Source organism: Phyllostomus discolor, chromosome 7 (genome assembly GCF_004126475.2).
Source record: "Phyllostomus discolor isolate MPI-MPIP mPhyDis1 chromosome 7, mPhyDis1.pri.v3, whole genome shotgun sequence".
NCBI classification, from domain to species: Eukaryota; Metazoa; Chordata; class Mammalia; order Chiroptera; family Phyllostomidae; genus Phyllostomus; species Phyllostomus discolor.
In genome coordinates, this window is record NC_040909.2 from 37,911,014 (window position 1) to 37,935,491 (window position 24,478).

The following is a 24,478-nucleotide window of genomic DNA, read 5'->3' on the forward strand; positions in this document are numbered from 1 at the left end:
CCACTCCAATAAGTTTAGTTAGTGTGACTCACCTCAGAGTCACACAGTTTCTTTTCTTGTCTTGAGAACTTTCAAAATCCCTCCCTTAGCAGCTTCAAGGGTAGCGCAGTATTATTTACAATAGTCACCGTGCTGTATATTCTGTCCCCAGATCTTATGTATAACTGGAAGTTTATAGCTTTTCACCATCTTCACTCATTGAAGATATTTTTAAAATATTGAGGTCTTGGTTGGTTGGTTGGTTCGGGCTTTTTTTTTTTTTTTTTTTTTTTTTTACCCAAAGGCCGAGAGCTAGAGCCTCTCCTGTGGGCGGCGCTGCGGTTGGGCGGCGCATGCTGGGACCTTGGCTGTGCAGCAGGAGGGCCCGAGGAGGGCTGGGTAGGGAAAGCTGCCCGTGCCTGAGGGCTTAGCGGTCTGCAGAGGTGGACATGCTGCATACAGCCCGTGTTAGGAGAACTGCCTTTTGGGAAATTCTGCCTTAGAGTCTGGTTTCTTAACCTTTTGTAGGTCTCAGGTGCCTTTGGGACTCTGATGAGTGTTCTAGACGCTCCCCAGAGCAAAGCGCATACACATAGACCCAAGTTGCCCACAGTTTCAAAGGGTTTATGGACCCGCTGAAGCCATTAGTGGACACCAGGTAGGAACCCTCACCCCTACTCTTTGCCCCTCACTCCTCCCCTGGCTCCTACCCCCGGCTGGAGGTGCCCACCTCTTGCTTCTCATCACCGCACCCTTCCTAGCTAGTTCACCTCAGCTTCCTGCTCTGGGCAGGCCTGAGGACAGGTAGGTGAAGGCTTCCATGAGGTGGTCATATTTGAGATGGGTCTTAAGGGCTGAACAGCTCTTATTCAGATGGACAGTGTGGGGAAGATAAGCAGGCAGTCGGCACAGCTTAACCAGAGGCTCCGAGGCTTAAAGCACCTGGTAGACCTGAAGAAAGTGAAAGGGTGAACCGGAAAGGTGATGCCTGCTGCACAGGTGGGCAGGGCCTGGAGAATTCTCAACCATGTCCAGGAATTTGGCCTCCACCCCTCACATCCGCACACATTCTCTCTGTTCCGTTGGCTGGGAGGGCTTGGGAGCGAGCGCCCGCAGCCTCGGCTCTTGCGACAGACCCAGCCTGACCCTCATCCGCTCTGCTCTCTCCGCAGGTGCCTTCCTCATACCGTATTTTATTTTCCTGTTTGGGGGCGGCCTGCCTGTGTTTTTCCTGGAGGTGATCATAGGCCAGTACACCTCCGAAGGGGGCATCACCTGCTGGGAGAAGATCTGCCCCCTGTTCTCCGGTGAGTCTGGGACAGAGGTCCGGGGCCCTGGTGTTCCTGGGTTCTGCCATTTTTTATTGAGCACTTGCTGTTTGCCAGGTACCTCATAGCCTCATGCAGGTCACTTGGCACTGTGCCCGCCAGAAGGTAGCAGCCTGTACCTGGCACGTGTGATGCTGCTCACAGTGACTGCTCAGCACGTACCGGCTGGTCCCAGCTCTCTGGGCTGTGGGAGGGCAGAGAAGCTAGCAGCTGCTCAGCAGCATAGTGCAGGAGACAAGCACTCGGACTCAGGGGTCTGCTGTCTGGGTTCCAGTCCCTCTTCTCCTTCTCTTGCTAACTCTTGTGACTTTGGGAAAGTCACTTAATCTCTTTGTGCCTCAATTTCTTCCTCTGTAGAAGGGAAATGGTACGCTTACTTCAGTATGCACACAAAATGACACAGTCATGTAACAGTGCTTTGTCTTCATCATAAGCCCTACATTAATGGTACCATTGTTATTATAACATTCGGTCCTATGTCCAGTACCCAGCATGCATTCGTAAGATAACACTGTTATGATTATAATTGGCAAGAATGGGAGGATGTGTGTCTATTTAGTCACCCATATAAACATGTCCATCTATTGTCCATCAAATCTTTCTTCTTTAAACTAGTCGATTTAATTAGATTATTCATCCATTTGTCTGTTCATGTATCCATCATCCATCTGTCTACCCATCTACTCATTCCTCCGTCTGTTCATTGGCTGCACCTTCCAGCCGATCACCAGCCATGCATCCATCCATCTAACCAACCACACGCCCGTCCATCAGTCCAACATAAACCCACTCAGCTCTCTGTCTGTCTCTCTAACCAGTTCTCTCACCATTCATTCATCTAACCACCCATTCATTGACCTGTCCCATTTCCATGCAGGCTCTTCTATTCATCCAAGTATCCCATTAATCTAACCATCTGTTTTTTCACCCATCCATCCATCCATCTAGTCGCCCATTATAACCTTACAGACATTTGTTGGTCACTGTGGAAGGTCCCCTGGGGGTGCCACAGCCTTCCATTTGAGCATGTGGACATAGCGGGCCTGGCCTTCCTCCTGATGCTTATCTTGCTTGTCCACACCCGTAGGCATCGGCTACGCATCCATTGTGATTGTGTCCCTCCTGAATGTGTACTACATCATCATCCTGGCCTGGGCCACATACTACCTGTTCCAGTCCTTCCAGTCAGAGCTGCCCTGGGCGCACTGCAACCACACCTGGAACACGCCCCATTGCATGGAGGACACTTTGCGCAAGAACAAGACCCTGTGGAGCACTCTCAACACCAGCAACTTCACCTCCCCTGTCACCGAGTTCTGGGAGTAAGGCTGGGCTCCCTAAGGAAGGGGGAGGGTCTGGGTGGGGGCAGAGGAGACAGCCTGCTCCTTTGTCTTCTCCCCAGCAATGTGGGATCCGGGAGAAGCTGGGTACAGATTTGGAGATAAATCCGTGCCTTTGGTCTCAGACAGGCCTGGAATCAAGTCCCAGTTCTGCCATTTTACTGGCTGTTTGATGCTGAGCAAGTATCTGCCCCTTTCCGAGCCTCAGTTTCTTTAACTGTGAAATGAGGGGAATGAATCATTCTAACACCCGTGGGATCTTTATGAGGATGTTTTTCCAGATGCAGGTATATGTACTTATATTGTCTGAAAATGATAATAGTTCTCTTAATGTATTTTAGAAGAAATATAGTTAGCACATCAAACCTGTTATGGCATGGAGGAAAATGCATATGTAAAGCTGGAGTAGTTATTCAAGTGAAAAGGTAAACAGATAGAGTGAAAATTATGTGTCAGTTAGCTTTTGCTATGTAACAACCATCCCCAGCTCTGTGGCTTTAAACAACACCATTTATTTGGCTCAAGGTTCTGCTGATTGGCAGTTTGGGCTGAGCTCGCCTGGGCAGTTGTTCTGGTCTTTGCTGGGTTCCCTCATGGGAAGGTCAGCTAGTAGGGCATGAGAGTAGCTGTTCTGTGGTTTGGGGAGTTATTGGCTGGGTTGCCAGGGTCCATGTGGTCTCATCACCCAGAAGCAATCTAAGCTTATTCAGAGGCAGCTCAACATTCCAAAGCAACGAATAAGAAAGTCCCAATCAAGAGCAGTTTTTAAGCCTCTGCTTGTATAATTTTTTTTAAATGTCCTATTAGCCAAAGTAAGCCACAAGACTAACCCAGATTCAAGTGGTGGAGGAATAGGTTCTGTCTCTTTATGAGAGGAGCAGAGAATATGGGCACTTTTACAGTTTACCACACTGTTGTCGATAGGAGCATACACATAGGACAAACATCAAAAAGGCAGAGTGTGGAGGGGCTTGAAGTTCGGGTACCTCTTAGCTGATATATAGGAAAGTTCTTCTAACGCAGTCCTTGGAGGCCAGTTGAAGATATATTTAGTGCATCACTTGTCTTGCCCTTCATGGGTATGGCCCCTCCAACTGGAAATAACTGCAGCAAGGCCTTGCATGAAGCCCGAGAGCCTGGAGCCGGGGATGCTACGGAAGCAGGTGGACCCTACTCATCACGTGATGATACTCCCTCTCTCTTGTGTGTGGCTTTGCTGTTTCCAAGGTGTCTCCTCACCTCTGAGAACCTGGCCCAGGAACAGGCCCACAGCAGAGGAGGTGGCTGCCTGCTGCTTGGCCCCAGGCATGTTTTGAGGCCAGAGCTGGGAAATAATAGGCAAGTCAGTCAGCCCTCACTCAGATGACGCGTGTCCCTGTAACGACATGCGGGCCTTTCAGTGTGTGCCCCCAGGTCCCCAGGGCTCTTTATGTGCACGTGTTTCCTTCCCCTTGTGGATAGAGGGGGCATTGCAAGCACATTCACCACCCCCTCAGCTGCCCACCCATCGAAGAGCTGAGTTTATAGACACAGAAATGCGGCACTTTATTCTTCTCACTGCAGCAGGCCTGAGACCACAGCCCTGCCCGCTCTCTGCTGTTTGTGGCACAGCCTGATCACCCAGGGCCTGTCCGCCCAGGACACTGGCACTTAACCCACTACTTGGGCCGCCTGCCGGGGCCTCATGGCCTCGGGTGTGGATGAGCCGCCTGGGTTCAAACCCTAGCTGTGCCACTTCTAGCCTGGGCAGGTGCCTTGCCTCCCTGGACCTTGGTGTCCTCACCTGTACCGGGAAACATCACAGCACTGCCCTCCCAGGGATGGCCAGCCTGAGAGCCTGCATGATAAACAGGGGCCATTGCTATTTATTCAGTGTCCTCACAGTGGACAAAACTCCAGTTCACAGGTCCTCTTGGCTCTCCCTTTAAAGTATATTCAGAGTCTGGTCACCGTCTCCACTTACACTGCAGCCCTCCGCCCTTCACCTTGGGACCCTCATCATCTCTCTCCAGACCCCGCACTGGCCCTCTCTCTGCCTGCCTTGCCCTTGCATGTCTGCGGCCGGTTGTGAATCCAAACATGTCGTTTCTTAGCTCAGATCCTCTCATGACTTTTCCCATACAGTGATCTCACCCAGCCTGAGAGGATTTTAAGTGTTTCCGCCCAGTTAAGTGCTCACTGACTGCTGATTCTTTTTTTTTAAATTTATTTATTTATATTTACCGAGAGAGGAGGGGAGGGAGAAAGAGAGGGAGAGAAATATCAATGTGTGGTTGCCTCTCACACGTCCCCTATTGGGGACTTGGCCCACAACCCAGGCATGTGCTCTGACTGGGAATCAAACCTATGACCCTTTGGTTCTCAAGCCGTCACTCAGTCCACTGAGCCACACCAGCCAGAGCTAGTTCTTCTTATTAATTACGTATCTGCATCCACTTGGTGGTGTAGCCTGGAGCAGCAAGTCCCTACCCAGTTCTGGCCTCATTTTCCCTTCTGCAAATGGCCATCCATATAAGCTGGGCTTTGAGGGATAAGTAGAAGCTCACCAGGCTGAAAAGGCGAGAGAAAGGGCATTCTGGGCAGAAGGAACATCCCATGTATCCGGAAAGCACATGATTGTTTTGGGAACAGCAAGTCATTGGTTTGGTCAGAATACAGGACCACCTGGGGCCAGGGAGAAGGACTGAGGCCTCGAATGTTAGGCTGAGTTTGAGCTTTGCTTTTTATTTTTAGAAGGGGGACCCATGGAAGGTATACAAGAAGGAGAGTGACATGAGTACATCCGTGTGTGCTGGACATTGCTTAGGCAACACTGGTGGGAGAAAAACTGGGACGTGTATTAAGTACAGACTCTATACTGGGCCTCAGGGGGCTTGGCCATCAGTGGGTCTGGGATCCCTTTGGGGTGAGATTCAGCTGACAGGACTTGCCCCGAGAATAAATAGCCACCAGCTCCACAGTGATTAGCTCTGGGGTTTCCATGGAGAAAGGCTTGCTGGGTTGACACCAAAGTGTCTCTGGCTGGTTCCCCTGTTGGGCTGCAGAGCAGTGTGGGTCTGCGAAGGCAGGCGTCCCTGCACCTCGAGGTGAAGCCCTGTCATAGCCGTTGTTTCCCTTCTCTTACCCGCACCGTATGTGGAGGCCCCGGAGCTGTCTTTTCCTCGGAGAAGTGGTGCATGCCGGGTGCTCAGGAGCTCCTGGACATCAAGCAGTGAGGCACCGTGGGACCGGATACTTCCTCCTGGCCCTGGACAGAGGAGGACCCGCTGATCGTCCCCGCACCTCCCCAGTTGTACAGGAGGAGACGGTGGAGAGCAGGGGGTGGCGCTCCCATCCCTCAGCCAGGGGACTGCCCCCGGCTCCCCCGAGACCCAGCTGCACGTCCTCGGGGCAGCCACCTCACCTGTCCAAACCGCTGTGATAGCCTGGTGCCAGCACCCCCCAGCCTGGCTAGATAGAGGGTCAAAGAAGTTAAGTCAGGGCCTCCAGGCGGGGCTTAGGAGATGGGACACGGAGGACCCGAGAGGTGAAGTGGCTTGTCAGAGGGTGCTCTGCGGCCGAGTTCCCAGCTCTGCCCTCAGCCACCGGATGCCGCCTTCAGTGTCTGTGTTTCCACGACCTGCGAGTCCAGGCTAAGTCCACGGCTGCAGCTGCCGTTGGGCCGTGTGTGTGCGCACGTGTGAGACCCCACTCGGAGGTTACATGTGGGGTCTTCTCTTGGCCTGGATCCTCTGTGCCCACCCCCTCTGCATCGCTAAAGTGCCACGTTCAGCAGGGGCCGGTGAGGGGCCCTCTGCCAGGTCCCTGGGAGAGCCACCCGGCCCCCGAAGGTAATCGTTACATGCTGGCTTTATAATTTAACTCTGAGTCAGTGCGTAATGGGAAGCAGAGCTTCTTCCCCCAGTCACCTCGGTCCTGCTCACCCCTGCTCTGGGGTGCCGTGGTCCTGAGGGTCCTGCCTCACCCCTAGCCCTGGAGGAAGACAGGCGGGGCCAGGTCTGGCCAGTGCCCTCCTTCCTCCCCAGTTCCTCCAGAGCCCTCTGGGAGCTCCGCACGTATCATTAGACTTTATTAGAATCAAAGAAATGAGTCATATTTGCAAACAAGCCCTGCTCAGCCAATCTTCCCCTGCAGCTGCGGGAAGGGGGAGGCGGGGGAGAAAGCCTTGTGTGGCCCCATGCTCAGGGCGGACGGGCTCTTTTATAATTGTTGCTTCCATCAGTCTCCAGGGAAGAGCCATCGCCAATAAATGGCTGGCCGGCAGTCAAAAGGAAACGATTTGGCCCACTTGGAGGACGTATTTACATCTCTGAGTGCCGGCTGGACGGCAGCAGGCTGGCCGACTCAAAACAGACGTCCAGGCAATTCTTTTTTGGATCCCACCCTGGAATGAATCATTACTATTCTTGGACAAGAATGCAGCTCACCTCTGTCTCTCCTCCCTCTGTTTGAGAGATGCAGGGGAGTTTGGGATGCTAGGGCCCTCGTGAAGGGTGGCAGAGGACTCTGCACCCTGGTGTCGGGTCCCCAGGGTGGCATTGGAAAAAGAGACCGGGCCCAGGGTTGATTTTTAGCTGGGTAATTTCAGGTGAATTCCTGAACCTATCTGAACCTCAGTTTCTGCATCAACCAAATGGGTGTTATTGATTTACTCAACTAATGTCTGTTGAGCATTTACTATGTGCCAGGCACTGTTCTGCCTCCAGCAGGGATGAAGACAGACACAGGTCCTGTCTCTGCGGAGATGTTGTTGTGGTAGACCAGACATTAAACAGATACCACAAACACAATTTTCATGGAATAGTGATAGGCGATGGAAAATAGAGCCAGGGCAGGGGAAGGAGAGCGGCCGGGGTTGCTTTGCACACTGGGTGGCCGGGGAAGGCTGACTGCCCTGGTGAGGTGGTGTTTGAACAGAGACCTGGAGTGGGCATGGGGTTCAAAGATCCTGAGGCAAGAGCATGCTCCGCCTATCCTGGGAACATTCCAGAAGGCAGTGTGGCTAAAGGAGGCAGTGAAGGGGGCCGTATGGGAATGAGGCCCCCATATGGGACTACCCACTGTGCGTACAGGTTGTCCTGGATACGCCCCATTTACACCTGGGGTCCCGGGGTCATTACTAGGCACCACCCTCCCTGCAGGCATCTGGGTCTAAATGATAAGAGTGTTTGGACATATTCAGGGAGACAGAAAGTCGGGGGGCCTGTCGGCCAGGTAGTTCAGGGCCACAGGAGGGTGGAGAGCAGCGGAGGGCATGGCCGGGTGTGGGTGTCGATTGCTTGCCAAGGGCCAGCTGGGGGCTGCAAGAAGAGGCAGGAGAAACAGGAGCTGCTGCCATAGCCCTGGGGAACAGCGGGGGGGTGGGGGGCTCGTGGGGGAGGGGAGATGTGGCCAAGTTTGGGGAAGGCTGGTGTGGCTAGGAGCCACCTGTGAGGGGCAGTGCACCATGGTGCTCCCCCCGGGGCATGGCACTGCAGTTTTCGGAGCACCGGGGGACGGCCCAGCAGATCCTGGTCTGCTTTGTGGCTGAGGCTGGTGCGGGGGTGGGGGGGCAGGGTGTGACAGGGAAGGGACCTGAGGAGGGTCCTTTGAACTGGGTCCCCTCAAGAATGGATTCAGATAGACCCACACACTTTCCGGCCTTTGTGGCTACACTTGAGATAATCTTGGAAGGGATGGATGTCTGTCGCTTTGGCCCCCAGCCCATGTCAGGCCGAGTTATGACAACCTGTGATTGATGAGATGTGTTCCATTCTTAGAACATCTGCGTGGCCCATTATAAACGTTTTCTAGAGTTTAAAATAATTTGTATAAAGGTGGTAGGTGCACATTGAAAACAATCAAATAATGAAAAAGTATATTTATTGCCAAGTGAGCCCCCCTCCCCCCACCCTCCCCAGCGGGTTCTCCCCAGCGGCAGTGACACAGCCAGCGTGTTGCACGTCCTGCCCAAGACCGCCCGTGTGTGTTCGAGCACAGTGTGCACCCACCCCTGTCACACAACGGGGCACGCCTGGGTGCTGCTCCTCACCTGGCTCTGTTCACCCGTGTATCTCCAGGATGGAGTTCCTTATCAGTACCTGGGGAGCTGTCCCCGAGTCCGGGGCTGCAGAGCACTCATTCCGCTGAGCCTGAGCCTGCTCCGCCGCTGTCGAGGGCCTTTTGGGTGGCTGCTAGTTTTCGCCCTTACAGACAGCACTGCGGGTGGACCCCGACGGTGGCCGCACATGCCAGTGTGACTGGAGAGGAAGAGTCTTGGGACTGGGATTGCCTGGTTGAAGGAACCATGCTCTACCATGTCACCAGAGGCACTGTGAGATGCTACAGGGAGATGCCACCAGTAGGAAGAAAAGCAGGCCATGCTCAGGTTCCTCGCTGTGGCTGGCCTGGCCAGTCCGTTGCCTGCAGGAAGCCAGCGTGGCAGCTTCCCATTCGCAGCAGGCACCGCTGGTTTTCCCAGACGGTGTGGGGAGGAGGCAGAAAGGTGTTGGTGAACCGACCGCTGGCTTGGTGCCAGCAGAATCCCAGCTCCGAGGTTTCAAGCTTCTTGGCCAAATTGCTGTTGAGGAGAAAAGGCCGTCTGATGACTGGGTGCCTCCTCAGCACTAGCTGAGCGCCTACTGTGTGCCTACCTGTGGGATTCTTGTCTCTGGGTTGTCTAGAGCCTGGTGGGCAAGCCAGACTTGTCACCCAGACTTGTCACCCGGGGTGAGCGGACGGGCAGGGACTCTGTGGTTGGTGGTCTGTGGTGCAAAGGGAGGGCTTCCCTGGAGCACGAGGACGGGGTGCGTGGCCTTGGCGAGGCAGCGGCGCTGTGGGGGTGGAAAGTGCTCTCTCCTGGACATTTACGGGGACGCCTGGGGCCTCTGCCTGGCGCGCCCTGGGCCCTCATCGGGGGCGCCAAGCTCTGGAGGCTGCGCAGGGAGGGCTTTCTGCTGTAAAGCCGCTGCAGCCGCCAGATCCGAGAGTGTGGCAGGGCCCCAGGCGGAATGCAGTTGGCCGCCAGCCCTGCCTGATGGGGATGTCCACGGTCCCCTGCTCCAAGGTTCCAGGTGATTCCAGCTCGGGGCAGGGGCTGGAGAGACTCTTTTTAAAGTTTGGGCTCTTGTTTTCTCTGTGAATCAGAGGGCAGTTAGGTGGGGTCCAGAGGCCCTGCTGGGCTTTGGAGGCAGGCGGGCCTGGGTACAGGGTGCCAGCTCTGCCCCTGCTGTCTGTGTGTTTGGGGGCAGTGGGCCCCCCCCAGCCTTGTTTTCCCCATCTGTGAAAGGGGGCAAATGACCCCCAGTCCTCGGACCAGATGACGTAAACTGAAAAAAACTTTCTGGTGTTGCCACGAGCACACACCGTCCTGGGTGACGGTGGGAAGCCCATCGACCAGCTAGAAAAAGACAAAGGGAAGCCGCCCCTTCTTAAGGTTAGTGGGGCTGTTGGTCCAGAGTGACCTGCAGACTTTCCATTCACCCCAGTGAAGTCCTTTCATTCCCTCAATGTGTATTCACTGAGGCCCTACTATGTGCCGTGTGCTGTGCTAGGTGTGAAGCACAGCAGAGAAAGGCCTGGCTGGAATGCCAGTCGAGTGGGAATTTTGAATTTGTTCAAGGTCCTCGTGTTGAAGCTTCTCTGGGGGAAAGGAAGAAGTGATGAAAACATGTCCCAGAGTCCTGACCGTGGGGAGCACCCGCCCCCAGCCCCCACTGGCCGAGAGCTGAGGGTGGTCTGGAAGGCTTTCCCTGCAGCATCCTGGGCGGGAGCCATTTGTGTTTTACAGATGAGGAAACTGAGGCCGAAAGTCACATAACTCTCTCCATCTATCCTGCTTCAAAGAGGGAGCTGACTTTCGTTAGAGGGAACCCAGCGTCTGCCAGGGGAGCGTGAGCGCTCTGCCTCCCATGGTGTGTGGCCTGGAGACTTGGGGGACTGGTGACCTCAGGGGCCAATGTCCCTTTGCTCAGCATGGCTGCCCTAGGTCAGTGCTGCGGCCGTCAGAGCTCTGGGCCAGTGGGGACGTTTCTGGGCACCAGGGTGCATGGTCCGCTCAGCCGTCGGTGCCCTGTGCTGCCCTGGCCTGGCCTCAGACGGCATCTGCCCCGTGGGCTGTGTCCGAGCAGGTGCTTGTGCGTGTCAGCAAGGTTCTTGGCCGCAGAGACCCAGGTGGTGCCGGGCGGGGCTGGTGGCTGCCCCGGGCTGATTGTCCTTCAAATGGCTACCTGTCTCCTGTCTTCACAAACCTGGAAGGGGAGGGTTCAGCCAGCACTGCGTAGGTGCCAGCAGCTGCTCCGGGCCTCTCAGACTCACGACCGTTAGAGCCACTAGGTTCCTCCGTGGCCGGCTGCAGCTCCTGGCCCTGTAGTTAGCACCTCGTGTGGGTTTTCTCTTCACAGAATCCCTGTCAGGAGGTGGGGGTGTTCTACAGCCACAGGTGGAATACTCTGTCCCCCCTGAGGCTTTCATTTTAGTGAGAGGTCCAGAGACGAAGCAGGTGAATGGGATAAAGAAGGCGTGGGGCAGCATGCGAGGGGACGGTGGCTGTTCCCATGTTAGAGGTGAGGGCGGAGTCTGGGAGACCGGGGAAGTGGCACCGAGTCCGGGACTTCACGGTGGAGCGGGGTCTGCTGAGAATGGGTGACACGTTTTCGTTTTACAGATGAGGAGACTGAGGCTTGGGGGTCACTTAACTTGCCCAAGGCCAGGCCGGGTTGAACCCAGGTTCACCCGACGCAGGAGTCGGAACTCATCCCCTGGATGACTTCCTCAGCAGCTCTGGGATGAGGGTGGCGGTGGTAAATATTTCCTGAGACCGAGGGGAATTCCGGGGCCTGGAGGGGACAGGCTACCTGTGTGCATGCAGCACGTGACCTGGGACCTGAACCCTGGCCTGCCCAGAGCGTGGCCTGCCTGACTCTCGGCTCTGTTTGCTTCCAGGCGCAATGTGCTGAGCTTGTCTTCTGGGATCAACAGCCCCGGCTCGCTGAAGTGGGACCTCGCTCTCTGCCTCCTTTTCGTCTGGTTGGTCTGTTTCTTCTGCATCTGGAAAGGCGTCAAGTCCACGGGGAAGGTGAGTTGTGCTTCTGTCCCTCCCCTGCCTCGTGGAGAAGGGCCCTGGCCAGAGAGCACCCCCGGCCTTGCAGGCCACCGACCCAACACCCGCCCTCACCTGGGATGGGGTGCGGGCTGATAACCGGTCCCCGAAAAGCAAGTAAAGGCCTGGTGTGAAGGGTGGCCTCGTTTCAGGATAGAAAGACTCCCACCACGTCTGGTTTCAGGTGATCAACGGTTTAACGACCAACGTGCAAAATTCCTGAAAACGGAGCAGCCGGCTCCCTCTGCAGCCTGCACAGGCTCCCACATGCCTCTGGTTTCAGCTGGAGAGCAGCCGTTAGCAGATACTAATGTTGAGGTGGTAACGGATAAGTTAGCTGGAAATGAGGTTTTCTGCAATTCTGTTAATTAGCAGCTCTTCATGGAAAAGCATGGACCCTTGCTTCTCCCCGTGGGTCCCTGACGGGCCCCCTGACCCCTGGGGGCTTGTTAGACACGCAGACCCCAAGGGCCTGCCTTGGACAGTGAGAGTCTGCATTTGAATAGGAGCCCAGGATAATCCAGACTTACACTGAGGTTTGAGAAGCGCTGACTTGGATGTTTGCTGCAAAGTCAAATTAACTAAATCATCGTGCCCGTAACATTGTAGCTGGTAACTAAGATGTTCCTCATTAAGGAAAACCGTCACTGGTGATTAAGTGCCTCACTCACAACCAAGATGTTAGTCGTTAACCAAGACGTTGGCCGTGACCGAAACACGCACTGCTGATTAATGTGTTACGTGGTGACTACGAGGATGTAAGCCATTAACACAGGCAGCTGCGGATCCTTACAAGGCCAGCCGTTAGTTCAGATTTCAGGTATCCGCTGATAGGTATTGGCCATAGTGGCAATGTCAGCCTGTAACTACAATGTTCTGTGTTAACAGAGCCGAACACTTGCCTGCTAACCACGCCACGGACTGGTGTTACAGCCACCGTGATGGCAGAGTCAGGGCGCCGGGGTCTATGGCCGGAGGTGTGAGCCTGCACCCACGGCACGCTGCCAGTAGCTGAGGGGCCGGCCTGATCTGCTTTTCATTTCCCCCAGTCAGTTGCTCCTTGATAGGGGGGGAAATCTCTAAGATCAAAAAGCCCCCAAAGGTAAAAAAGCATGTTAAAGTGGCATTTGAGGTGCAGCGGTGGGCAGTAGGGACGTCCGCTGAACAAGGGGCCGTGGCCGCACCAGAATTTGGAGCTGAGGACCGTGTTCTCTAGGGCTGAAGAGCCCGTGGGCAAAGGCGTGGATCTGAGCAGATTCCAGCTGGGCGAGACCTGGGCCCGGTGGTGGCAGAGGCGGAACCGGATTGCTTTTGGGGGGAAGGGGGGGGCTGCATCTCCCATGCTCTCTGCCTGCTTCTCAGGGCAGAACCACCCTGTCTGTGATCCCAAAACCCAGTGTGGAAAGGAAGCAGGCCAGGCTTCGGGAGTCTCCACCTGCACCCCGCTAGCCAACATGGTCCCCCAGGACGGGCTCCCGGGTGCTCGCCCACCCGTGTTATCCCGTTTGGTCGCCGCCTCTCTTCACACGATGAGGAGACTGGGCCTGAGAGGCGAGGCGGCTTGTCCAGGGTAGCGCCCTTGCCTTGAGCCTCAGTTCGTCTCCTAGAAAGTGGGTGGCAAGGAGGGTTAAAACGCCAGTGCCTTCCTCACCCTGCCTCCATTTCCCCACATAGAGGTGAGCCTGTCAGGAAGTCTCCGAGCACTGGTCCCGAGCAGTGCCGGGGACACGGCCATTCCGTAGCTCTCACCGGCGCTGAGCCTCTGCACCTGCCGGACGCTGCTGTCCAAAGGGGCCAGGTGTGTGCAGGGCTTGACACACAGACAAACGCCCTGTGGTCCAGCGCTGACAGATTCTTTGGCTGTAACGATGTGTAAAATACCGGCTGGGGCAAAAGTAGGTTTATGGTTGTGAGTGTGCAAAATACAGAGTTTACTCTGGTATTGTTATCTGTTAACAACTGTATTTTCTGTATGAGCAACTGTAAACCTACTTCTGTGTGGCCACCTGTGTGTGGAATGAGACAGCGACGAGAAGACCTAGGGGGAAGAACAATGCGCGAGAGAAAACAGGGAGTGTCGGGTGCCGTGGTGAACAGGGTGGCCAGGCAGGGCTCGCCGAGAAGGGGACTTCAGCGAAGGGGTGAAAAGGTGAGGGGGAGCCTGTGGACACCTGGAGGAGGGGGGACTGACAGCTGGTGCAGAGGCCCTGGGGTGCGCCTGACCGGGCCCTTCGGGAGCCTCCAGCCTGACGGAGGAGGCCAGCGTCTCCCAGGAACAGCGGGCAACAGTTGAGACACAATGGAAAGGGCAGGAGAGTTGAGTCAAGGAAAAAAGTAATTCTAGGCTGTGCGTGTGGCCAGTTGAAGACGTGACCTGTTAAAGGTCCCTTGTCTGCCCCTGGAAACAACCTCCTCTGGCAGCTCCAGGCCCCTGAGGGGCGGGCGTGGTTCCCAGAACAATAGCAGGGTCCAGGCCAGCCCACAGAGGAGGCCAAGACAAAGGCACAGTTAAACTCAAGCTCCATGGCCTGCTGGCCACCCAGCCACCCACCCACCACCGGCCCTGGCTTCCAGCCCTAGCCGTAGGCCAGGTTTGTAGTCATCACGGTCCAGGGAGGTGATGAAGTCCAGACCCTCACACAGGAAGCACAGTCCCGCGGACCCAGTGGAGGGCCCTAGCTCACGCGTGTTCTGAGGCTGTGCCTCCAGGGCAGTGGTGGCAGTCAGAGCCGGATCTGGTTTGGGGCCTCAGCCCTGTCCCCACAAGCTACATAACTGTGGGCAAACCCCTTTCCCTCCCTGAGCCTCATTTCCCCCTTGTGTGAAATGACTTAGCAATGCCACCCCCCTCTCTTCACACAGGGGTGCTCTGAGGACCCTCAGGGCCCGCTGAAGCACTGGACTCCGACCCACAGCCCCACCTGCCTAGACCTCCCCCCCAGAGGAAGCTCAGGGCAGCAGGAGACTGGCCCATCTCTCTCCTGCCTCGAAGGCCACCCTCTCCCCACTGTCACTAGAGATTGAGGAAGAGTTGCCCTCGCAAGTTTCCAGGGCAATTGGGCCACAGGGCATTTGGGTCAAGGGCTCAGAGGAGCCACAGAGGTTTGCCAGCAAGAATGGAAAACTACCATGTCCCGTGGCAAGGCCTGCTGGGCCACCGCCAGAGGCCCACTGGCGGCGGCTGGCACCAGCCACTCCCACAAGGATCCCGGAGGAGTCACGGAAAAGTTGAGAGAACGGCTCTCAGGGGCTTGTCCTCAGAGTGGTAGATTGTGCAAAACAAGGGTGGCTTTACAAGGAGGCGGCCGAGGTGAGGCTGTGTCCATTCTGGCTTTGGGGGAGGAGCACAGTGACAGACACAAGACACGGGACCCTGCACCTCGCTGGCCCAGATCCAGTTCCACCTCAGCCTTGGAGCTCGGTGACCCTGGCACCCCTTTTTGTGGTGAGGATTAACTGAGTTAGCATGCGTCAGCTCCTAGCACTCAGTAAGCGCCATATAAGTGCTTGTTAAACAGATTAAATACAGAAAAACAAGGGAAGCCACCCCCTTCCCCTGGTGGTGTCCTGTGTCCCTGACACAAAGCCCTCTGGCCACCACTCGGTCGTCCAGCCCAGCGGAGCCCAGCTGGCTTTGAAGTAGCCGCCCTCTGGGGACGGCCTGCTGTCAGCAGCTATTGTCCGCCAGCCCGGGTGTGGCAGCCGAGGCCCAGGGTGGGGACTGGTCGGGGGCCTGTCCGCAGGAAGGGAGGAGCGGCCGCTGGTTTTCTTCTTTCACCCCTTCTGGGGCTTCCTGCCCCGCTCCCACCCTCCACGCCTGCCCCCTCATCCTCGGGAAATAGTGAGGGCTCCCGGCCCCAGGAGAAGGAAGTAGGGTGGCTAGGGAAACTGAGGCCCAGAGGGGAAAGGGTGTCCAGGGAGAGTGCAGCAGAGGCAGGAGTAGGGCCTGCCTGTCTCACGGGGCCATCGGGAGTACTTCCTCCCTGCCCAGGTTTCTTGAGGGCTCACTGTGTGCCAAGCAGGAGCGAGGTAAACCTGCATGCGGATTTCCCTCTGCCCAGCTGGGAAGCAGCAGAAGCCAGTACACACCTAGTCTGGGTGCCCCAAGCTGGCACTCTCAGCCACTTCCCCCACCCCAGTGGCAGGGGAGCCTCAGAGCTCCCCTGGTCTGAGCGCACCCCTCTTCACAGGTGGGGAAATGGAGCCTAGAGAGGGGCAGTAACTTGCTCAAGGTCTCTCAGTAAGCCGGTCCCGACCCTTGGGGGACCCCGGCCTCCCTCCAGCCTTGCCGGGGATTGACTGACCTGCCAGACTCGGAAGGACTTACTGCTCACGTTGTGGTCTGGAGGCAGGCCCTGGGGCGCGTCCCACTCTGCCACTCCAGCGTGTGGGACCCATGTAGGCAAGCAACAGGCTCTCTGGGCCTTAGTTTCCCGGCCTCTGACACGCAGGTAGCGATAAAACCTCCCGCTGTGAGGGAGGGCAGGTCCGACTGAGTTTAGAAGTTACCACACTTGCAATAGTGCTGGGCACAGAGTAAGTGCTCAATACATGCTGGCTGGCGGTATTGACAGTGGGCAGCTGAGTCAGGCAGGCCCTGAGAGCGCCCTGTTTGCCCTTTCCCAAAGCCCCTTCCCGCCTGTTTCCACACAAAGAGATGGTGGCTGCCCAAGAATTCTGCCTCGCCGAGGGTTCCTGTGCCATCCAGGCGAGCTCTGTCACCCTCTGTCAGTGTCTGTCACCCTCCTGCACCCCAGCAGTGCTCTGCGGCACCCTGGCACTGCCTCCTCCCCCCAATACCACGGCACGTCTGTGCTGTTCGCAGCCTTAGTTTGTCCACCCACGAAGTGGGTGTGTTGGCTGTGTGGCGGTTCCTCCCTAGTTTCTTGGCCCACAAGGCCCTCAGAGGGAGCTGGGGCTCTAGGAACAGATCCTGTGCCCTGCAGACGACCTGGGCTAGTCTGAGCCCTGCTGAGCCTCCATTCCCCTGGTCAGCAGGTGGCCAGCGTATCAGTTTGAGGTGGGCATGGGGACATGACATGGCCTCGTGCCTGCAGAGTCGCAGCTCAGCCGGTGCCCTGCTGGAAGTCTCAGGGTTTCACATCCATTCAGCCACACGCCTTCGAGCTGCTTGCAGACATAAGCCTTGCCTGGAATCTTCTCCTCAGGAAGAAAATGATGGGGAAATCCATCCCCGAGAACTGAGGCCACAGGATGTTTGGAGACCGGTGCTTTCAGGACAGGAGGAGGGGAGAAAGCAGGGCAGGCCCTCGGGGACGGAAAGGCCCAGCCTGGGTTATCTCTTATCCACACCTTGCACTGACCTCGGCCTGTCTGGGGTGTGCTGCGTGACCCAGGGGAGGCTGTGAGCCTCCCATATCTCCGAGGAGGTGGAGGGCCTTCCCCGTCCTGGCTGAGGGGCTTTGGAGGCCCCATTGCCTTCCCAGAAGTTCCCCTGTGCTTCCTGCAAACTCGCGGTGTCCACAGCAGGCCCCGCTCCTTGAGCACTGCAGCCTCAGGCCTCTCCCAGTCACATTAGAGACGCCACCCTATGGAATCCTGGTCTCACCGCTTGACAACGACTTTCTCCTGTCTTCATTTGACACATGAGGCAGCAGGCCCCGAGAGGTTAAACCTGAAGCCTGAGGTCACCCTGCAAGCGAGGGGGAGAGCTGGGGTTTGAATCCGTGCTTACTGACTCCGGACTGTGAGCCGTACTAGTGGTTGTCATGTTAGCTCACGTGAGCTGCGTGCCGTGTGCCAGCTCCTGGGCTGAGCCTCGTTCACACACGCACTCGATAGTTTACTGTCTTTTTTTGATAGTTTACTTTCTTATTTTGCGTTTTCCCTCTTTACCCCCTAGAATGGTAGTTCTATGAGGGCAGGGATTTGTTTTCTGTCTTGTCCACCACTGTATTTCTAAATGTAAATATTTATAGGACTTTTTTCATTGAATCTTAGTGAATCTATGAGGTAGGTACTTATAACCTATCTCATACTTATATAGGTGAGACAGCCGTGGCCCAGAGAGGCTAAGCAACATGGCCAAGGTCACACAGCAAGTGAAATGGCAAACTTAGCCACAGAACCCCTGCCTCAGGAAAGACTCTGATTTAACAGCAGCAGGTGGTGCCACAGGCCTCCCTGAATCCCTGTCGTCCCTCTCAGGTTGTCTACTTCACGGCCACTTTCCCATTTGCGATGCTCCTGGTGCTGCTGGTTCGGGGACTGACGCTTCCCGGCGCGGGGGCAGGCATCAAGTTCTATCTGTACCCGGACATCAGTCGCCTCGAGGACCCACAGGTACTTCGGGGCAGCCTGTCCCCACTCCTACCCAGGGCCGAGTTCTTGGGTGCCATCACCCCCTGGTAGTTTTCCATGGGGCGGTGGCGGATCGTTCACAGTGCTGTGGGCTTTTCCAGCTAGCTGTGTGTGTATCTTTTCATGTGGAGGACTCCTGAGGCAGGCCAATTATAGAGTCTTCTTCAGGCGCTGCGCCAGGGAAGAGAGAGGTCTTTCTGAGCGAGTTTCTCCTTGGACCTGGCCTCTGCCTGCGCCAGCCGAGAGAGCTGCTGGCTTCCTTGGCCAAAGATGGAATTCAGAGTTAGTGACCTTGGAAAGTGGAGGGATCAGTACTGAACGGCCACCTCCTGGCACTTGGCCATGTGACCACAGGGGGTTGGAGAAAAGCCTGGGAGATTTTATGGGCCTGTTTAAGGATCTTTTTGTCTCCAGGATGCTCAACCTTCAGGTTGCTACTTTGGGTCTCTTCCCCTCTCTCTTCTCCCTCTGGGCAGGCAGTGGATGGGACGGGGCTTGGCTGCTAGCATCAGAGGACGGCGGGGAAGGCAGCTTTGTAGCCACGAGGAGGCCTGCCTAGCGAGGGTTCTGGAGAGCAGCTTTGCCTGCATCAACCACTGGGGGATTCCTCTCCTATCCAACTTAGGGTCCCCAGACAAGAGCAATTACAGTAGAGACAGCAGCCTTGACTTCACGGGCTGCCACTGGCGCTGGGCTAGGTCTTTATCCTCTAAACAGGCAAAATAGCTCTGTGGGGCGGGGCTGTGGAGCCCACTTCACAGAGGCTTCGGGAGTCATATTGACTTGCCCACGTTGATTCCGTGGTTGGAATCTAGATCCATCCACCTTGAAAGCCCAGCCTCTTAACTCAGATGCTGAGTGACTGGGGTTTCTTCAACTTGGGGGGTTCCCTGCAGCTCAGTGTTGTCTTGAAAGGCGCTTGGATTTCAGCACAGATGCTCCAGTTGCAATGGAGAATCTGCGCATTTTGAGGGGCAGTCCTCAATGGTCCTGTGTCCAGGGACCCACGCTGCCCCCTCCAGGAGAACAGCTCTAACAGCCCCTTCTCTCTCTCCTTGCCACCCCCCACGCCCCCGCCTCCCCACAGGTGTGGATCGATGCTGGGACCCAGATATTCTTCTCCTACGCCATCTGCCTGGGGGCCATGACCTCGCTGGGGAGCTACAACAAGTACAAGTACAACTCATACAGGCAAGTGATGTGCCGGCGGGCCTGGTGGACCTTAGAAATGATGATGATGTTTAAAGAAAAAAGAGAAGAAGTAGGGAGCGTGGCTTCCTTGTGTTGTGAATTAACTTGCTCCCTGACATATGTGTAACTTAGGGACTGTATGCTGCTGGGATGCCTGAACAGTGGTACCAGTTTTGTGTCTGGCTTCGCAATTTTTTCCATCCTGGGCTTCATGGCACAAGAGCAAGGGGTGGACATTGCTGATGTGGCTGAGTCAGGTATGGTGGTATTGGTGGCAGTGGTGGTGGGCACTGCCACCTAGTGTGTAAGATGAGTACTGCAGGCATGAAGCCAGACCCCAGGGGCTTTGGAGGGGGGGGACGAGCCTGGTTTCCAAGATGGACCCCCCCCACCAAGATGTCCCATAAGTACCAAAGAGTACAAAAGCTAAATTTTAAACACTTTCATTGCAATTTGGCCCAAGGGGCGGCAGAAACATGGGTTTGGTTAAGTCGGGAAATATTTAGCTACCTTCGTGTGGTCTTTCCCTCTCACCCTCCTCCCCCAGCAAACTCCTGGTTTCTACAACAGAAACCACTCTCCTAACTCAGGCCCAAGCCAGCCACCAATCGGCGTTCCATCACCACCTTCTCAGCTTTGGTTTCTGTATTTTGCACTTTGCTCCCAGCGCGCTCCCTCTAAACAAACCCATTCATTTGTTCCACTGATGTTTATGGATTTATGGAGTCTCTACTCTGTGTCAGGCACCACCGTAGGCCTGGGGTGGGGGAGACATTGGGCGCGGCAGGCCGCCCTCTGGGACAGGGACAGATCTGATTTGGGGGTGGGTTGAGGAGACACTGTCACCCTCCCAGGGTGTGGGCCCTATTGGCTGTATGCTCCTCCCCCGGACACGTGGAAATGAAGGAAATACTCTTAGAATCACAGGCTCTGCAAAGCCTGGGATCTTAGTCTGGATCCTGGAGCTGCAGCAGGATAGTTCCAGATTCTGGGAACCACAAGGTCTTCAGCTGCTAGAACTCCAGAGCCTCAGAGCCACAGTATCTCAGGTGCCTAAATTCTAGGACTTGCCATGATGCGCTAAGTCCTGGACTTGCAGCTTTAAGACGGCAGTGGCTTAGATGTGAGAATGAGAACCTTAGGCTCCCAGGATCCTCTTAGTCCACCTTTCCGGCTTCTCTGCCCTTTCCCAGCCCTGCCCAATTCACCTGAAGGTGGCCTTCAGTTGCCTGGAAGTTGTGTTATTTTACACACCCCCTTCTGCTCTGCCCTTATGTTAGTGTGGGCAGAGCAGAAGGTCCTTACTCCAGGGACCACCACAGACCAGGGACAGGTTCAGCTGGGGTCCTGCCCAGGTGTTACCCTTGCCCATAGGACCCTAGAGTTGGGGGTCGGGGTGCCTCGGCATTGTGTATTCAGATGTCTGCTCCACAGATGAGACCACTGGCTTGAGAGTCTTGGGTGGTCAGGGTCAGAGCGGGGGTCCCCAGGGTAGGGCCCCTCTGCCATGAGGGTGTCCCCACACCTGCCTCCGCCCTGACCCTGGATACACGTGAGAACACGTCGGGGCTCCCCCAACTTCTCTGAGCCCCTGGGCTCTGCTCTCGTCCTCACTGGCAGAGACGCTGCCAGGCCCCACCCTCATGTGCAGGGCAACGTGGCCGGTGTACCCTCGGCCCCATGCGTTTCTCCACTGACCCCGCTTCCAAGTCAGACCTCTGGACCTAGCTTTCCTGCCCCGAGAAGCCCCCGAAGGCAGGCCTGAGACTGAGGACACAGAAAGTAATTCTGGAAACACCCACAGCCGCCTGTGATTTGGCAGAGTGGTGAAGGGAGACAGTAATACGCCTCCTTCACAGAAGGCTTTTTTCAGTCAAGGGCTTACACACGGGTTCTGATTGACTGGGAATCACCAGGAGCACGGAGCGAACTTGGTGGTGGGAGATGCGCACCCACATGTAAGACAGCACTCTGTGGACAGCTGGGCATTTTCACGTGCATGTGTACATCGTCAACCTCAGTGGTTCTCTCCCTCCCGTCCACTTCAAGGACCTTGGCATGTATTCCCCACGGTGATGTCTGAACAGCCGACACATCAAGGGTGATTATTTCTCTAATAAGCTTTTAACAAGCACCAGATTGAGTTGAGTGCGTTTGAACGAGATCATTACTTAGCTGAATGGAGTGCAAATGAGACGCGGAGAGGTGCGTCCTCTGCCGACGGGCGTGCCGAGCGCTCGGCGCAGCCGCGCTGCTTCACGGGGGTGCTCTCTCGCGTTCACTGTGCGCTTTTAGACGGAGGTGCTCGGACCCTCTCCCAGAGGCTCGCTTGCGAAAGGCAAAACTGAAATACAGAAACGAGTGCGTTGAGAACCTTCACAGCCCCCAGAGGGGTGGGAGCCCCATTTTACATCTGTCTCGAAGTCGGCTGGACTGGACTCCTCACGCAGAGCTGACATGTTGGGGGATGGGGGCCCAGCCCAGGTAGCGGCGTAGTTTCCTGGTCCAACTTTCGCTTTGGGGTTAGTTCCACCCCTCCCACTGCTGCTCAGGTGCTAGTTCTCTAGCCGCCCGAGGACGGTCGGTCACGGTCAGGTCTCCTCAGACCCAGTGGACTCCGGATCATTAGGGGACTCACCCTTGACCGCCACATTTGTGTGTAAAGCCGTGCGGTGTGGTTTCTGGCTCCAATTTATGTCAAAGTCCTTTTTCCCCATTCCTACACCATTCATTTGCTTCAGATACCTGCTTTAAGTATCCTGCCTCTAGTCCTTTTTTGTTTCACATTTCTTGTTCTTTTTGTTTGTTTGTTTTTAGTTTTGGATTTTATTTTTTCAGCTCAGGCCTTTTAGGCCTCCTGCCCCTTGGACCCACAGGTGTCAGTCACAGCTCAGCTCCTCCCCCGGTGTCATCTCCTAGGTTGGCTGGAGGCAGAGGGAGACATTTCTCCATGTCCTTAGAATGGTTCTAGTCAGAAAGGCGCCCCCTGAGCTGATGGGGCTCCTGTCTCCCAAGCCCTGCCGCCAGACTCTGCCAGAGTCCCCTCCTTAGAAACCAGAAGCCCTTTTCTAGGGACATGGTGTCAGCATCTAAGGATCTGAACACGAGAAGTTTCCCTGGGAGTCGTTTATGGTGACCTGCCCCTCACTTCTCAGGTGGGGAAACTGAGGCCCTGAGCGGGCATGTGGTGATGTGAAGAGTGGAGGGGGGCAGTGAGGAGCAGTTGATTGCAGGCCACGGGTCCCTGGGCCTGGCAGCTCGCCCCCCACACTCCCCCCTCAGCTTCCACCCTGGCTGTGACATGGCCCTGGTGGGTGTGCAGAGGCACCGGGAAGAGACGTTGGCTGTGTGGGGCAGGTGCTCTATTTTCCTTTCACTTAGGCAGCGTTTTAGTGGAAACAGGGATTTGGTAGTCAGCTCACCAGGGCGCTCCCCCAGCTTCCTTCCAGCGAATGTCGGCGCTGGCGCGGCTGCTCCGGTTGGAGGTGGGGGTGCTCCTTTCCAAGCCGGCAGACTGAGTCCAGGCTCAGAAGGCCCACCGCCCACCCCAGATAACCCGGGGCCGTCCGGATTCCGTGTGTGAGGAGGCCGCTTGAGCTGCTGCTTAGGAGACAGATGCTAAAACGGGGCCCCACCTGCGCCCCTGCGCGTCCCACCCAAAAGTGAGACAGGCCTGGTCTCTTTTCCCAGGCCAAATTGCGGCCCGGCTCCTCCCTGCACTTTGGGTTCGGGGGACCCGCCCTAGACCCCGGCGTCTTTGTGTGAGCTGGAGCTCGGTGCACGGCCTCTGACATGTCTCCCCGCTCTGTCCCTCCCCGTCTTCTCTTCCCTTTAGGTCCCGGCCTGGCCTTCATTGCCTACCCAAAAGCTGTGACAATGATGCCACTGCCCACGTTTTGGTCCATTCTGTTTTTTATTATGCTTCTCTTGCTTGGACTGGATAGCCAGGTATGTACAGATGGAGGGGATGGCCCCAGGGTGGGACTGGCCACGGGGAACCTGGTTCTGGGAAAGCCTCCTTGTCTGTGCCGTGTGCGAGGTGGCTACGCCCTCCCCGTCCTCACACCGAACTTGCAACAGCTGAAGCTTACAGTGAGCGAGGGCCCCTCTGGGACACCAGGAGTGGGAAAGGCCCGGGGCAGCGGGAGCGTGACATGGCCCCACAGTGCAAGTCTTTGACCTCAGCAAGGGGAAGGACAACCTAGGGCTGGTTAAAACAGAGCCACAGGTGGGAAGTAGAAGGGCAAGGCCGAAACAGAAATGCCGGGCTCCCGGGGAGCAGCTGGGCAGGGGCCCAGGAGTGACACCGGCACATGGGCCATGAGGGGAAGGGACCGACATCTCTGCTTACGGCACAAGGTGGTCCCAGCACCAAGAGTCCTAAATGGAGCCAGAAAAACCTGAACCACACTCTTCTGTGCTAACTAGAGCACAGAGGCTGGAATTCTTGTCTCCACAGTGGAACCCTCATCTTGTAGTGCTTCCTGAACAGCCCAGCACTGGGGAGCCTCCCTTAACCCCACCCGGCCTCTGGCCATCCTGGCTTCTGCCCTCCTGGGGCAGGGCTCCACCTCTTAACCCCCACGTCCCATCCCCTCCAGGGCACAGGCCTCCACCTGGTACTCAGTGAGAGCCAACCAGGGCTGCACCTGTCTTTGAGTAACACACTTCTAAGCCTCTGTGTGACATTGGGCATGTTTCTTCCTCCTCTGAGCCTCAGTTTCCTCATCTGGTAAATGAGTATGATTGTGTCTCCATTGCCTTCCATGAAGCACCAAGTACAGTGCCTGCTATGGAGCAGCTGTGACCTCTGGTCACCTGTCCCTGGAGATAGGTGTATTTTCACTGGGTCTTCTCGAGACGACAGTTCCCAGTGCAGGCGTGACCCCGGAAGTGGGGAGTTGCGGTGGGCAGGGCAGGTGGTCCTGCTCCCAGGGCTCATGAGAGCCGTGCGTGTGGTGTCTGTCACCAGAGCCGGTGTCTGAGGTCGGTCACTGAAAGCAGGCATCTTGTAGCCTCCTGTGTGGTCTGGGGGTCTGACTGACTCACAGAAGTCATTGGTCATCGGAAACCCAGTGAAAGGAGGGGCCTGTAGCCAGTTCAGGGGAGGGCTTTGCCGCCTGCCCTCATGGCAGCAGCCACAAAACCAGTGCCCAGGGCGGGTCATAGGAACTCAGAACCAAAGTCTTAGATGGGCAGGCAGAGCAGAGGAGGTGGTCCAAGAGCAAGGTCAAGAACAG

General features: G+C 56.2%; 1 protein-coding gene across 5 annotated transcripts in view; it reads left to right on the forward strand.

Annotated features, from left to right (window-relative positions):
- SLC6A6 (solute carrier family 6 member 6) overlaps positions 1 to 24,478 on the forward strand; it is an 80,021-nt gene that overhangs the window by 40,648 nt on the left and 14,895 nt on the right. For 4 of the 5 annotated variants that reach the window (XM_028518090.2, XM_028518091.2, XM_036030748.1 and 1 more), the window contains 7 exons: positions 1,152 to 1,286; positions 2,395 to 2,629; positions 11,570 to 11,702; positions 17,895 to 18,029; positions 19,135 to 19,238; positions 19,371 to 19,495; positions 23,074 to 23,186. In XM_028518090.2, the coding sequence (XP_028373891.1) occupies positions 1,152 to 1,286; positions 2,395 to 2,629; positions 11,570 to 11,702; positions 17,895 to 18,029; positions 19,135 to 19,238; positions 19,371 to 19,495; positions 23,074 to 23,186 (980 nt within the window). Of the gene's footprint in view, positions 1 to 1,151; positions 1,287 to 2,394; positions 2,634 to 11,569; positions 11,703 to 17,894; positions 18,030 to 19,134; positions 19,239 to 19,370; positions 19,496 to 23,073; positions 23,187 to 24,478 lie in introns of those variants that run through there. The other variant, XM_036030749.1, reaches the window with a different exon arrangement.